At 41.0% G+C, this 14,708-nt stretch overlaps 1 protein-coding gene across 2 annotated transcripts in view; it reads left to right on the top strand.

Annotated features, from left to right (window-relative positions):
• Window positions 1-13,519, top strand: part of stk11 (serine/threonine kinase 11) — a 137,224-nt gene extending 123,705 nt beyond the window's left edge. The window contains exon 9 of one of the 2 annotated variants that reach the window (XM_068016257.1): window positions 12,253-13,519. In XM_068016257.1, coding sequence (XP_067872358.1) covers window positions 12,253-12,353 — 101 coding nt within the window. In that variant the 3' untranslated portion in view covers window positions 12,354-13,519. The remainder of the gene's footprint in view (window positions 1-12,252) is intronic. The other variant, XM_068016256.1, reaches the window with a different exon arrangement.
• The last annotated feature ends 1,189 nt before the right edge of the window (window positions 13,520-14,708 follow it).

Genomic DNA, 14,708 nt, shown 5'->3' with positions numbered 1-14,708 from the left:
ATGGTATTTATGCCCTGGGCTTTGTGCCAATCAATGTTTTCACTAATTTGCCTTCTGTCAAGTGCCGGACCAGGGAACATGGCTAAGAACACCAGGGAATCACAATGACGATAATCATTTCCTATTTAAAATTATTGAGACTTGATAGTGCAGTAGTGGGAGGACACTGGTTCAATCTCTTACACCTTTCGAGTTTTTGATCTCACGCCTGCTGCTTTGTGAAGGTCCCAGATGGCTCTTGACATGCAGGAGTGCAAACTGGAAGGAAGGTTATCTCTCATCTATGCTGGTGAGCACTTCTAGCAACCAGCTTTAGTGGAAATCTGCTACTGCATTGCTTGGCTGCAGAAGATGCAGGGGCTGGACAGGCCAGGGGACCTGAAAAACAGATGGAGGGATTTCATGTGTACACTACAAAATTGCTACTATGTCATTTTCCTAGACAGCTAGATCATGCCATAAATTTCTGGTTAACAATTGCCTGCTTTATCGACTATATGGAATTAAACGTAACGGACATTTCTTGGAGCTGAAATCTTCAGCCTTGGCTGTTTACATTCATTTTTTTTAACAGCGTTTGTTTCTGCAATAACACCACTGCAAACTCCAATGCAAAGCATTGTGGTACAAAAGAATCTATATAGAGGGTCACTCCAGCATATTAATATTACTCGGCTTATTTAAAAAAAATTAAAACACTTTTAAGTCAGCATGTTGAAATTTTGATTATATTAAAGCTGTATTGATGTCAGCTGTATATCTATTGGAAACTTCTGACCAAATGGGAATAACGGCCTGAACATATGTTTGTACTAAGGCTTTTTTTTTAATAAAATGTTGCTCTAAACTGCCTGCATGCGGCATTAGCAGTATAAATAAACCATATCAGAAAATATCAAAGCAGCAATGCTGGCAGTTTGAGCCACATTGATATCTCTATCCAGTTCCTCCCTTTTTCCCCAGTTTTACCATTGCTATTAATCTAGCTGTCCTTTTAAACATATGTTTATTTTTTTTAAAAGCTGTTTAGCTACAATTGTACCTCCAAGGACTGTAGTTTTTTTTTTTAAAACCTGGAAATTAATGATGCGCCATTCATGCATAAACTTTGGATTACCAATTGTTTGAGAGAATTTACTTCTGCTGATTATACATAATATGACCAATACTTTGGACATCCTCCCCATTCAGTGGACCAGCTGATGGTTAGCACAAGAGTGCCACTAACTATGACTGAAGAGAGTAGCCTATGTTAGCCAGGAGCAATACTTGCATTGTATAACTTGCCCTTCAAATAAAAATGCCACTGGGAAAAACTCATATGGCAGGGAATTTGTCATTGAGCTGCATGTTTCTGTTCTGGTAGTCTCACAGCAACTGGACTTTCAGAGAGTCTCCCCACCACACCAGCATTTTCTATTTTTCAGATTTCCAGCTTCTGCAGTATTTTGCTTTTGTATCAGTGAATATGATTGATCGATGTCTTACAAATCATACATACACAAGTATCATCATTTTAAGCTGATGAGATTTTAACTTGTTAGCTTGTACATATTTTACAAGAAAAAAAAGTTTCTTCCAGGAATGGAGATCTTTCAGTATCAAAAAAATTGAATCAATTGGAGGTTAGAGCTGAAAGTTATTTGTATTAACCAGAGTTGTTAACGACTGGAAATTAAACCTCTCAAAATCAATCAAATGTTTCTTTTTAACATTTATCTTGCTCATCTCTCCCATTGTTTGTTTGTTGTGGTTGAATTTCAAGCAGATGGTTTCTGATGGTCACAGTTAAAGGTGTATTTATTTCATGTTTAGTCCCCAAAGAATTTATATGTACTGAAAAAGCTGCTTGTCTGCAGCTGTTAATCACTTTTTTTATTTTCCTCAAAGGAAGTTTTAGTAGCATGACCAGCTTTGTTGCCTTGTATGAAGCATTATATTCTTCAAGACTACTGGCAATTGCATTTCTCCTTTGTCATTGCTCACGCTGAGTCAGAAGTTATATTGTTGCAAAGAGAGGACATTGCTGAATATTAATGTGCACAGTTCTGCAAAGAATTCACAAAAATGTTTGTAAGAATTGTAGCAATACACATATTTTGTTTGATTTCTGGAAACTAAATGTTTCCCTTACTACAGAAAGGTAATTTTATTCCTTTTGCTTACAATGGAAATATGTATATAATATATTAAAAACATACTTTTATTGTGCATGCATTCAAAGCATTGCTTGCTGTAATGGTCAAAATCTTGTTGAACATAAAAGTTAAACTATTTTTCATCTTTCCTGCTTTGCCACAGTATTTAATGATACTAAAAGGTTTACTTGTTTTAAGCTAACTTTTTATTCAGAATTATGTACTCCTTCCAGAAGGTCTTTTATATTTATATTAATCATTTTATGGTTTTTTTTTCAGTTTCAATATAAACTAGTAAAAGGAATGAAGCTGTGGTTACCATTTAGACTACAGTAAAATATAAAGATTAAACATTCCCAAAGTTTCAATCTCAAACATGTAACTAAATAACCAAGTACTTGAACATAGTAACCTACGTTTTATTTTTGCCCCGAAAATGTAAGGATTAAATCTTTATCATGGTTTGATCATTTATATCAAACTTGGTCACTTTCACTGTTTCTAAAAATAAAGGATCTGTATTTATAAAACGTCTCTCACAACCTCAAGATCTCCTGAAGCACTTTTAAGCTAATGAAGTATTTTCACTGTTGTGCAAGTAGGATCAGACGGCAAGCTCTACAATCGATCAAGACAAAGCGAAGACAAAAACACATCTCGTCCTGATCAGGGAACTCCTCTATGCTGTTGATGCTCCCCTAGTCGCCCACATGAAAACTCAGCTACAAAGACTCATGGACTGTCCATCCCATGCCTGTAATTTGTTCTCCCTGAGTATGAGCATCAAGAAAACTGTGGTCATGGGCCAAGGTGTTGCCTCTCCACTCCTGATTACATTAAATAACACCCCACTGGAAGTGGTTAGCAAATTCTGCTACCTCGGCTCCACGGTGACAGTCTGTCCCTTGATGCAGAGCTCAATACACGCCTGGGGAAAACAGCTACCACCTTTGGCCGACTCACAAAACGTGTATGAAAAGCTGGCCCTTATGACGAAGCTGATGCTTTATAAGGCCTGTGTTTTTAGTACCTTGGTGTATTGCTGTGAAACGTCAGTGACTTACACTTCAGAGAAGTTATGGAGTAGGTGGGGGGGGGGGGGGTGCTGTAAAGTAGAGTTAAGGCCACAATCAGATCAGCCATGATCTTATTGAATGGTGGAACAGGCTCGAGGAGCCGAATGGCCTACTTCTGCACCTGTTATGTTCTTGCCAGGAAAAGAAGCTGAATAATTTACATCATCTCTGTATGCAGTGCAGTCTGGGTATATCTTGGCAGGACAAAATCATGAATGCGACAGAGCTCCCAGGTGTGTTAACGCTAATCAAACAGATGCGGCTTCAGTTGAGTGGGGGCGTCTGCAGGATGGAAGAAGATTGTATACCCAAGGCCCTCTGTATGATGAGGTAGCTGGAGCCAGATGACCAGTGGGGCACCCAAAACTCTGCTTCAAGGATGCCTGCCAGTGTAACATGTAGGCCCTAAACATCAACTATTGTATCTAGGGTCAATAGCTGGCAAAAGAGGGAAATGGCAGTGTGTCTCATGAGCTGGCATGCACACCACAATGACCAGTGGCTACAGCAGCTTGGCAACAGGCACCAATATCAAAAACAACAACTCAAAATGTCACCTGGCAACTTCATGTGCGGCACTTGTGGCAGAACCTGCCTCTCAAGGATTGGCCTCCACAGCCATCAGTGAAGGTGCACCATATGAAGACACCCCATCTAAATGTATTGTTTGCTGTGTGTCCATCATCTCATAGATGGAAGGATGCCAACACACCATCACAGTTTTATTATCGGTAACGTGGCAGTCAATTTTCATATAGTGCGATCCCACAAACAACAATATGATGATGACCAGATACTGTTTTTGTGATATTGATTGAGGAATAATTATTGGCCAGGACACTGGGGATAACTTCCCTTCTCTTCTTTCACAAAGTGCCATGGATTCTTTTACAACCACCTGAGAGAGAAGACATTTCATCCGAAAGACGGCACCTCCGATGGTGCAGCACTCCTGTAGTACTGCGCTGGAGTGTCAGCCTGGACCTTTGTGCTCAAGTCTCTGAAGTGGGACTTGAACCCACAACCTGTGTGAGCCACAGTTGACACAAATGGTTTCCTTGTGGATTCACTCAATAACTTTCCAGGATGAAAAAGGTACAGAATTTACAAAGGAAGTTCTTGCATGCCCTATAAATGGTCAGGGTTGCTGTCAATCAGTTCAAACTATTGTAGAATTATGGATACATGCACGCTGAGAATTGCATCCTGTTCATCAAGTAGTGATGGCTGTGAAAATTCCCATGCACTTAAGTCTTAGACTTGTCAGAAAGGCACAGACTTTCAAAAATATATTAGTGGACACATTTTAAAAATATAAAATACTCTGATAGAAGTATTTTCTTTTAGAGTGTGTAGCTTTTATGATGAGGAAGATATCCCCAGGTGGTACTGGCCTAACTGACTTCACTAGGTCCTCATATTACAGCAGTTTTGTAATTTGCAGCGTTTGCAAATAGAGTTGTGATCGATTTTAGTAATTTTTCAAATACACTGATTCCAATATTTAAGATTTTACTACAGTCTAATATTGTGATGAGTGATGTGGACAGTTGGCTTGTTTGTGTCTCGGGCTGCGTGCTGTTTTCACTTTGCTTATATACTTATGGTGTTGGTTACCATGCTCAGGCAAGTTTGTTGACTGCCCATGTCAGCTGTCAACATCTATAGGGAAATGTAATGACGGACATACATTATACTGCTGACCCCAGTTTAGAAGTTATCAGGTGTGCCTCAGAAAACAAGGTTTATTATTCAATATCCGTTCAGAATTCTTGTTTACACGCTCTTCTGGTGATTCTTAATTGCAGTTTGTAATGGTTTTTATGGCTTTCTGTGGAGATTTCCCACTCCGGATTCACTATCACACAGTTTGTCCAGTCTCTTCTGGGGAAAAAGAGGGTGCAGCTCTTGTGTATTAGGCCTCAAAATGGCGTGTTTTTTGTAAATAAATAAATAAATTCTAAATTTTCATGGGCCTGTGCAACGTAGTGCTCCCTGAGTACTTGCACAGGCCCTGGCTACCAGGAAGTCACCTTTGCCAACCATTGAACTTATGTGCTCAGTCCTTGCATTCAGCGTTCAAACAGCACAAATGGTGGGAGCTGTGTTTCTCTTCTGCCATCCAGTTACCATACACCCCTGCCCACATTGGCATGGATGACATTGGCATTGTGAGCTCTAGGAGAGATACACAGAGGTAGAGACACAGTCGAGTGCATCTTTTGAACACTTTTTCACCCCTATCTGCCCAGGATCCGGCAAAACAAATCGGTGGGGGAGGTAGAAATTCTAAGTCAATGTTTAACTTCTCAAAGCACAAAAATGTTTGAAATGCGCAACAGATTAATTGGTACCTAGAAACGGACAAGACTGATTATTGATTTGAATGATCTGCATCAGAATGAATTAAAGGTTTTACTTTTGAAGCTATTTTTAATGAAAAAAACCCTCAATCCAGTTAATCTATTTAACTCCTGCTCCAGCCTCTGAGCTGTTGTGCAATCCATTATAGGGATGGGTGAGATACTGAGCCAGTTTCGTGTTGCAAATAGCAAATGCACTGGTGATCGGAATTATTATCAGTGTATGGTGCGAAAGATTTCAGTTCACAAAATAGCTCAATGGATCTGGATCTGAAGCTGGATATTCATTGAAAGGAATTGAACTCCGTAAAGTTGTATTGAGGTCTGTCCAACTATTATATTTTCATATTGAAAATCCTTTCAAGGTAGGGGGAAGGGGGATACAAGCCATTGATCAGAAATGGCCTTACCTATGATTGACACCATGGGAGTAGTGAGGCCACGTGAAATGGCAAGGTCAAGGGGGCAGCCATGAATATGGGTTGTCGAGTTTATATGGAGGAGACATTGAGAGGATAGAAGGGAAGTGAACCCAGAAGCAAAAGATCATGATGAATTGAGATGGAGGTTGAAATCACCGGGGATGAGAAGTCGCTTGTTGCAGAGGCTATTGGAGAAAGCCAACCCTTAACTCCCCCATCCTTGCAAAATACCACCCCATCTCCAACCTCCCTTTTCTCTCCAAAGTCCTTGAACATATTGTTGCTTCCAGAATCTGTGCCCTCTTTCCTGGAACTCTATTCCAAACCAGCTCTTCTCAAAGTTACAAATGACATCCTATGTGATTGTGAAAAAAGTAAACTATCCCTCCTTGTCCTTCTTGACCTGTCTGCAGCCTTTGATACAGTTGACCACACCATCTTTCTCCAATACCTCTCCACCGTCATCCAGCTGAGTGGACTGCACTTGCCTGGTTCCATTTGTATCTATCCAGTTGTAGCCAGAGAATCACCTGCAATGGTTTCTCTTTCAGCTCCCGCACCTTTACCTCTGGTATCTCCCAAGAATCTATCCTTGGCCACCTCTTGCTTCTCACCTACATGCTGCCCAAGGAGCATAAGTTGTCACAGGTACACTGACGGCACCAAACTCCACCTCACCACCACCTCTCTCGATCCCTCTGCTGTCTCTAAATTGCCAGACTACTTATCTGACATCCAGTACTGGATGTGCAGTATTTCCTCCAACGAAATATTGGGAAGATCAGAGCCATTGTCTTTGGATCCCTCCTAGGCTGTGTGGCAATCTGAAAGTTCCCATACATAAATCTGATCATGTCTGAACTTGCACCAAGTCCTGTTCGCCCATCACCCCTGTGCTCACTGATCCACGTTGGCTCCCAGTTAAGCAATGCCTCAATTTTAAAATTATCATCCTTGTTTTCAAATCTTTCCATAGCCTCACCCCTCATTATCTCTGTAATCACCCCCAGCCCTACAACCCTCTTTGCTCCGCCAACTCTGGCCACTTGCACATCCCCGATTTTAATCACTTCACTGTTGCTGGCTGTTGTTTCAGCTCCCTGGGCACCAAGCTCTGGAATTTCCTTCTTAAACCCCTCCGCCTCTCTTTCATAGAGTCATGGAATCATAACGGCACAGAAGGAGGCCATTTGGCCCATTGAGTCATGCAGGCTCTGCAGAGCAATCTAATCAGTCCCATTCCCGGCTCTATCCCCCTTAGCCCTGTAACTTTACTTCCCTGAATTGCCAATGCAATTTCCTTTTGAAATCATTCATCGTCTCCACTTCCACTATCCTCGTCGGCAGCGAGTTCCAGGTCATTACCGCTCACTGCGTTAAAAATTTCCTCCTCATATCCCCCATGCATCTCTTGCCCAAAAACATAATCTGTGCCACCAAGCCCTTATGCCATCAGCTAATGGGAACACCTTTTCTTTGTCTACCCATCCAAACCTGTCATAATCTTGTACATCTCTATCAAATCTCCATTGCTCCAAGGAGATTAACCCCAGATTCTCCAACCTAACCTTGTAGCTGAAATCCCTCATCCCTGGAACCACTCTGGTAAATCTCCTCTGCACCCTCTCAAGGACCCTCACATCCTTCCTAATATGTGATTAGAATGGGATGCTTTCTCCTTTAAGACACTCCTTTAAAACCTACCTCTTTGACGAAGTTTTTGGCCATCTGCTGTAATATCTCCTTATGTGGTTTGGTATCAAATTGTGTTACATAATGCTCCTGTGAAGCACCTTGGGATGTTTTACTCCATTAAAGGTGCTATATAAATACAAATTGTTCTGTTGGCATTCATGTCCCAAACTGGCAGGATATCCCCATTTAAGGTGATGGAGAATGAACTGGTCACAGAATGCTAGGAAGTTGAAGAACTAGGAAATGAACTGATGCCAACATTGTGAATAGTGTTCCCAATCTATCGAAAAAGTATGAAACTTTGTTTTAAACTATATGCACAAGATGGAAAGAGCAAGAAGTGGCGTGCAGCTGTTATTTTATAAACCAACCCAGCTCTTTTCCATTTGAAGTTATAAACTCTTTATGCTGAAGTAGATTAGCTGAAAATTCCCAATCGCAGAAATAAGAAGGTTAAGAAATGGAAGTATAATCGATTTTTTTAAAAACCTTTAAAAAGCCATTCATAAAATGTTAATTGACTAAGATTTTACACAGTAGAGAATATTATTGAAAACTTTCAACATGAGACAATTATCTACTAACTGAATGAAAGAACACACGACTTAAAATTAAATTACTATCAGATCTATAACTAAGGGTAAAACATACTTGTCTGAGAGAATAAGTAACTTGAATGTTCATCTCTTACAAAAATGTATCTATCCAGACATTCAGACTTTGGCCTTCATTTTGCGTCACAAAGCAACGCAAGTATCTTTTGCCTCCAATTATTTTGTCTCTTAGAATACCTGCCTATATCAAAAATCTGATATAAAAAACAGAAAATGCTGGAAAATGTGTGGAGAAAGAAATAGTTAATGTTTCGGATTAATCTTTCATCATAACTTGATGATATTAGAGATCAAAAGATTTTAAGCATTTAAAAATCTGATAGCAGACTTTGCACTGCTGCTTATGTGCTCCAATGTCTGCCAGGTAGTTCTGGAGGGTGGGGAAGTACTCTAAATTGGTTGTTGTAATTTTGGTGGAAGATCAGTGGAAAGCCCATTTAAATATATATTCCTGTAGTGGTCTCAAGTTAATGGACACTCAGTGAACCCAATCAAGAATTGCCTAGTTTGAGGCTGCATTTATACAGAAACCAGTACCTGCAGATTATATTCTAGCCTGGCCATATCCAATTTACACTGCATAGCTGCCAAACTGTTTGGGGTAGGAGAGATTCCTGTGTGTGCAAGTTTGTATGTTTACATAGATCTCTGCTCTAAAGTGGTAAATTTTAAATATTGTGAAAGTGGCAACTGAAGTATCTTGTTTTCGAAATGCTCAAAGAAACTGCACAATTTATCAAGTGGCTAGATGGTCGCTTTGAAAGTTTGTTTTACACTGCAGTGAAGTTATATTCCACGTACCATCAAATCCAAGTAGTTGAGATTGCCTTCTTTAGATGGTTTCACATTGTTACTCTCCTGAGTCAGTTTGGGACCTAATGCCCAAGTCATTTTTCCGCTTCCCCGCAATGCAAAGTGACGATATCTTCACTGCAACACGAAGTTGTAACTGCAGATTTCCAAGAATTTGAGAATTTTAAAAAAAAAATCTGGTACTTCAGCTCTAAGCTGTCCTGAACAACAATGGGCTAGATTTTCCTGTTTGATCCCGACGTCGACCTCAATTCCAGGTCAGGAACCTGGAAGTGCCCATACCAGGACATCGGGCGCGATCTTCCCAGAGGCAGTAAGTTAAGAAGCTGCATCCGGGAGCCTGGTCCATTTAAGGATGGTGGGCAGACCAAGGAAGTAGGAGACCCAATAGGAGAACCCGCAGCAATGTTCGAATGGTGGCTCCACCAGGAGAGGTGTGCAGTACTGAGGAAGGTCGGCAAACGCATCAATGTGGATGTGTTTGCAAATGTTAGATTGAAGAGGCCCACAGTGGGTAGAGCCATTGGTGAACCCCTCCACAGGACTGGTTTTGGCCACGGCGCTGTCCTTTTGTCTTGCTGGCGCTGTCATTGGGCCGTGGAACCGCCAGCTCCGCTAGCCCCCTGGTCTGCAGCTGAGAGGCTGCTGCTGGAGAGCTGGTGGGCTCCGCAAACAGCGGGGGGGAGGGGGGGGGGCGCTCCGCCTGTGGGAAGATCCTGTCTCCATTGGAAAATGACCTCCAAGTGAACCCTTAAGTGATGCAATTGGTAGCCCACCTTGTTGGAGTGGGCTTCCAACTTTCTTCCTCACCCACCCCGTAAAGTTCCCCAAGAGACGGGAATATGCAGGGAGCAGTCCTGAATGGCTCCGCTATTTTCCCTGTGCCCATCCCTCTCCCCCCACCCCCCCCCCCCCCCGCCACCTTCCCCTACTACCTCCAACCCATCTCCACCAGGCTAGGAAAGTTCAGCCCAATGTGTTTTCCTTGGTAAATATTTGTAGATAATTGAGAAAGCTATAGAATGTTATCATTTATCGCGAGGGGAATTGAATACAAAAAGTAGGGAGGTTATGCTTCAGCTATACAGGGCATTGGTGAGACCACATCTGGAGTACTGTGTACAGTATTGGTCTCCTTATTTAAGGAAGGATGTAAATGCATTGGAAGCAGTTCAAAGAAGGTTTACTAGACTACTACCTGGAATGGGCGGGCTATATTATGAGGAAAGGTTGAACAGGCAAGGTTTGTATCCGCTGGAATTTAGAAGAGTAAGAGGTGACTTGATTGAAACTTATGAGATCCTGAGGGGTCTTGACAGGATGGGTGTGGAAAGGATGTTTCCCCTAGTGGGAGAATCTAGAACTAGGGATCACTGTTTAAAATTAAGGGGTCGCCCATTTAAGACCGAGATGAGGAGAAATGTTTTCTGAGGGTTGTGAGTCTTTAGAACTCTCTTCCCCAAAAGGTGGTGGAAGCAGAATCTTTGAATATTTTTAAGGCAGAGTTAGATAGATTCTTGATAAGCAAGGAGGTGGAAGGTTATCGGGGGGTAGGTGATAATGTGGAGAAATCAGTTCAGCCATGAACTTATTGAATGGCGGAGCAGGCTCGAGGGGCCAAGTGGCCTAGTCCTGCTCCTAATTTGTATGTTCTCCAAAGCCTCATTTTTAATATCTGTATCACATCTCATATACAGCCAGCCCTTTTACAGTGAAAGTCCTCATGTATTGATCAACCTATTATAAAAGGATCTCGCCGTACGAAACAACGCTATCTATTGTTGTCTGCTCCTGTACAATATGCGAGTTATGCTCAACCAGTGAACAACGTAATAGTGTCACATTGGTGATGATTAATGTCCTGACTTGAATTCAGGCCCAATCCAGCTTTTGAGTTCATTTCCTGGTGATTTTGTTTTTGTTTTAATTGTAGTTAATCCCTGAAGTTGCTCATAAATATTGCCATTTTCACATACATGCTATATCCAAAGAATCTTTCATGTCTTGGTCAGACAGTAACACAAATATGGTATCATTGATTCACCCAAATATCTGAAGCTGTCCAATTTGGAGTTGACACAAAACTTAGTACTGTGAACTGTGAGAAGGATAGTGATAGACTTCAAGAGGACATCAACAGGCTAGTGGAATGGTTGGACACGTGGCAGATGAAATTTAATGCACGTGAAATGGTACATTTTGGTAGAAAGAACGAGGAGAGGCAATATAAAATAAAGGGCACAATTCTAAATGGGGTGCAGGAACAGGGAGACCTAGGGGTATATGTGCACAAATCGTTGAATGTGGTTAAACAGAATTCTGGGCTTTATAAATAGAGGCATTGGGTACAAAAGCAAGGAAGGTCTGATGAGCATTTATAAAACTCTGGTTTGGCCTCAACTGGAGTATAGTGTCCAATTCTGGCCACTGCACTTTAGGAAGGATGTGAAGGCTTTAGAGAGGGTGTAGAAAAGATTTATGAGAATGGCTCTAGGGATGAGGGACTTCCGTTGCATGAATAGATTGGAGAAGAGAAGGTTGGGAGGAGAGTTGATCGAAATGTTCAAAAATCATGAGGGGTCCAGAGTAAACTGTTCCCAGTGACAAAAGGATCAAAGACCCAAGGACACAGATTTCAGGTGATTGGTAAAAGCGACATGAGGAAAAACCTTTGTTTACTCAGTGAGTGGTTAGGATCTGGAATGTACTGTGGTGGAGGCAGATGCAATCAGGGCTTTCAAAACAGAATTGGATAACCACCTGAAGAGAAAAAACATTGCACGGCTACAGGTAAAGGACGGCAGAGTGGGACTAACTGCATTGGTCTTGAAGAGAACCAGGACAGACACAACGGCTGAATGTCCTCCTTCTGAGCTGTAACTATTCCATGAAACTGTCTGGTTCATTCAGATAGATTCCTGATGATGCAGCACATGATAAAGTTAAGGTTACAAACAACTGATTTTCCTGAACGTTGCGCTCCAAGCTCCAGAGGTTCTCTTTCGTAATGTTTTATTCTTCGATGATCCTTTGAATCCAGTTGCACTGGCTCATTGAACAACTCTGTTGTCACTCAGTTACTGGTGTACATACTCTTTAATTAATGCATATTTCCTCACAATTTGTTGCAGCTAATACTGAAGTTGGAGGATTATGGTGTTGCTGCTGCCTCTGTGACTGTGTGGATCAGCACTGGAGGCAAACGACGGAGAGAAGAAGAAAGAAGCGGTGAACAAAAAGTAAGGAAACAAGCCCTGCCTTCTACAGAATGAAGACGGCATGTTTGTCCAGCCTACCAACCAATGCCACCTATTTGTAACAACAATCTTGAGTTTGACAGAATTATAACCATGGATGTTTAGAACTTTGTGCAAAGCCATTTAGATGCACTTTATGTTTTAGACTACTTTGTTTTCTGTTTATACTTGCAGTATAGTACACATTGTGATGTGTAAATGCATGCTGTAAAGGGCTTGGAGAAAGGGAATATACATTATAAAGGGCAAAGGGTTCAATACCTTGTGTGTTAATCTATATTGCTCGGCAGCTGGTTCAGTAAGAAAAAGCATCAATATTCATCAAATGAAAATGTCTTGCTGCCATTTTTGGGAGCAATGAAAAGAGCAGTTTAAGTATCGTTATATTTGCTGTTTGACAAGATTTTGGAATTGGGGGATGAGCTAGAGGAAGCAGCCCTGCTTTAGTGAAAGGCCTATTATGAAAAGTATTACCTTTCAGAACTAATTTCTTACAGCCACAGTCACATCACTGTTATAAATGATTACATTTATTACAGCCTGCAGATACCATCCCCCCCCTGTTGGGCATATGGATACATACATTCCTTTCAGTAGTGGGATGCTATTGAACTTTTTGTCCCAGTTTTATTTTTCTTCCACAGTATTCTATACCAAAAGGACTCTGAAAACAAAAATGGAAATACTGTACACACAGACCTGGTTTTGTTCACTAAACAGACACAAATCGATGCAGCAGTTTGATGGACAAATGCTGCATTTACACAGAAGATGCAAGTGTATTTCTGTGGGTTACAGTTAAGAGACTTGAGATGATAACATGGAAAGATTCTGCAGCCCGCATTGTAAAATGGACCCTTTTGCTGCACTACTGGATTGATGATGTATATGGTAAAATGCTGCATAGAGAAGAGTAATGCATTCAATTTTTGAATTGGTAATATAAGTTCTCTCTAATAGGATGGTCTGCTGTCTCACACTGGTGTACCAATGCAACTTGTATACATTTGCAGCTGCTGTTTTTCATGTTATTTCTTGATGAAGCCACTGCACACTTTGCAGTTGAGTTTTTTGTGAATTATCAAAACACTGTAGTGGAACCAAAGCATTACTTGTTGTACTAAAGTAGCTGTCATTATTATCATGGAGAGACTGAGTGGAATGCTTTACCCTGCATATTCTTTCTTTGTGCTGGAACTAAAAGATACCTGCTTACCTTTCACTCTCCTGGAGTCAGTGACTGGAACTATTTTAACAAAGGTGTTAATCGATTAGAAATAGTGGACAGCATGATTTCAACCCAAGTTGGGCTGCCAGACCTGCTGAGTATTTCCAGCAGTTCTTGTTTTTGTTTCTAGCTTTTTGCCTTGATGTGTGGAAATATTTGGAAACAGAAATGGTGGTTTCTGACAAGTGGGACAGTTTTTATTGAAACAGCCCAACTTGGGTTGAAATCATGCGGTCCACTATTTCTAATCGATTAACAACTTTGTTAAAATAGTTGGTACAGAAATTTCATACAAAAACATTTATTACTAACTTTCCACAGTATGTCTCCAATCTTCACACAGCAATGCAATACATAGGAGTGTTACCACATCTTGATACACCCTCCAATTTTCCTTTATATTACACCCAACAAAGGTGCTAAACCCAGGAAAATCCACCCTTTCCATTCAAGAGGTAACAAACTTGTGGAAAAGGGTTTTAGCAGCAATGGCCTGGGCTGCCCTCTCTAGGGAAGCTCTGATCATTGTGTAAGGGACGAGTGCGAGGAAACAAAGCTCATCTTGACACTTTCAGCAAAAAGGGCTGGGCGGGGTTGTAGCAGAAACCAGTTAATGCTGCAATATTCACACACTGATAAACATGCACTGTGCATATTGTCCTGAGAGGTAATCAGCATTTAAGCTCAGCCATCACAAAGGCCCAGATTTTGCAGTCAGCAGCAAATGAACGGCGCTCACAGTTAATTACACTTATAGCTGCCCACAGGCTTTTTGTGGGCTTTCAAGCTGCAATTTATGGTGAATGGGCATCTGAATCAGCATGGCATCCTCGAGAGGATATCTAGGCCCGGTCTTAAAAGGGCAAGCAACAGTATGTCTTCTTAATCAGATTGAAGAATCCTTAGAGACATGCAGAGTTTAAAACAGGAAGAATAAATTATAATATTTAATTAAATGTAAAATCATGTACAAAACTGTGAAGGAGAGAAAAATGGGATAGGGAGAGAGAAAAAAAGAGTAAAAAAACAAATTAAATCTCCTACAATAATTGAAAGTTAAAAGGAATGAGACTCTACACTTCTAAAAGTTAATTTTCAAGGC

The sequence above is a fragment of the Heterodontus francisci genome, chromosome 36 (assembly GCF_036365525.1).
Source record: "Heterodontus francisci isolate sHetFra1 chromosome 36, sHetFra1.hap1, whole genome shotgun sequence".
In the NCBI taxonomy this organism is placed as follows: domain Eukaryota; kingdom Metazoa; phylum Chordata; class Chondrichthyes; order Heterodontiformes; family Heterodontidae; genus Heterodontus; species Heterodontus francisci.
The sequence above is the reverse complement of the archived record's forward strand: the minus strand, read 5'-3'. Positions and strand labels throughout refer to the sequence as shown.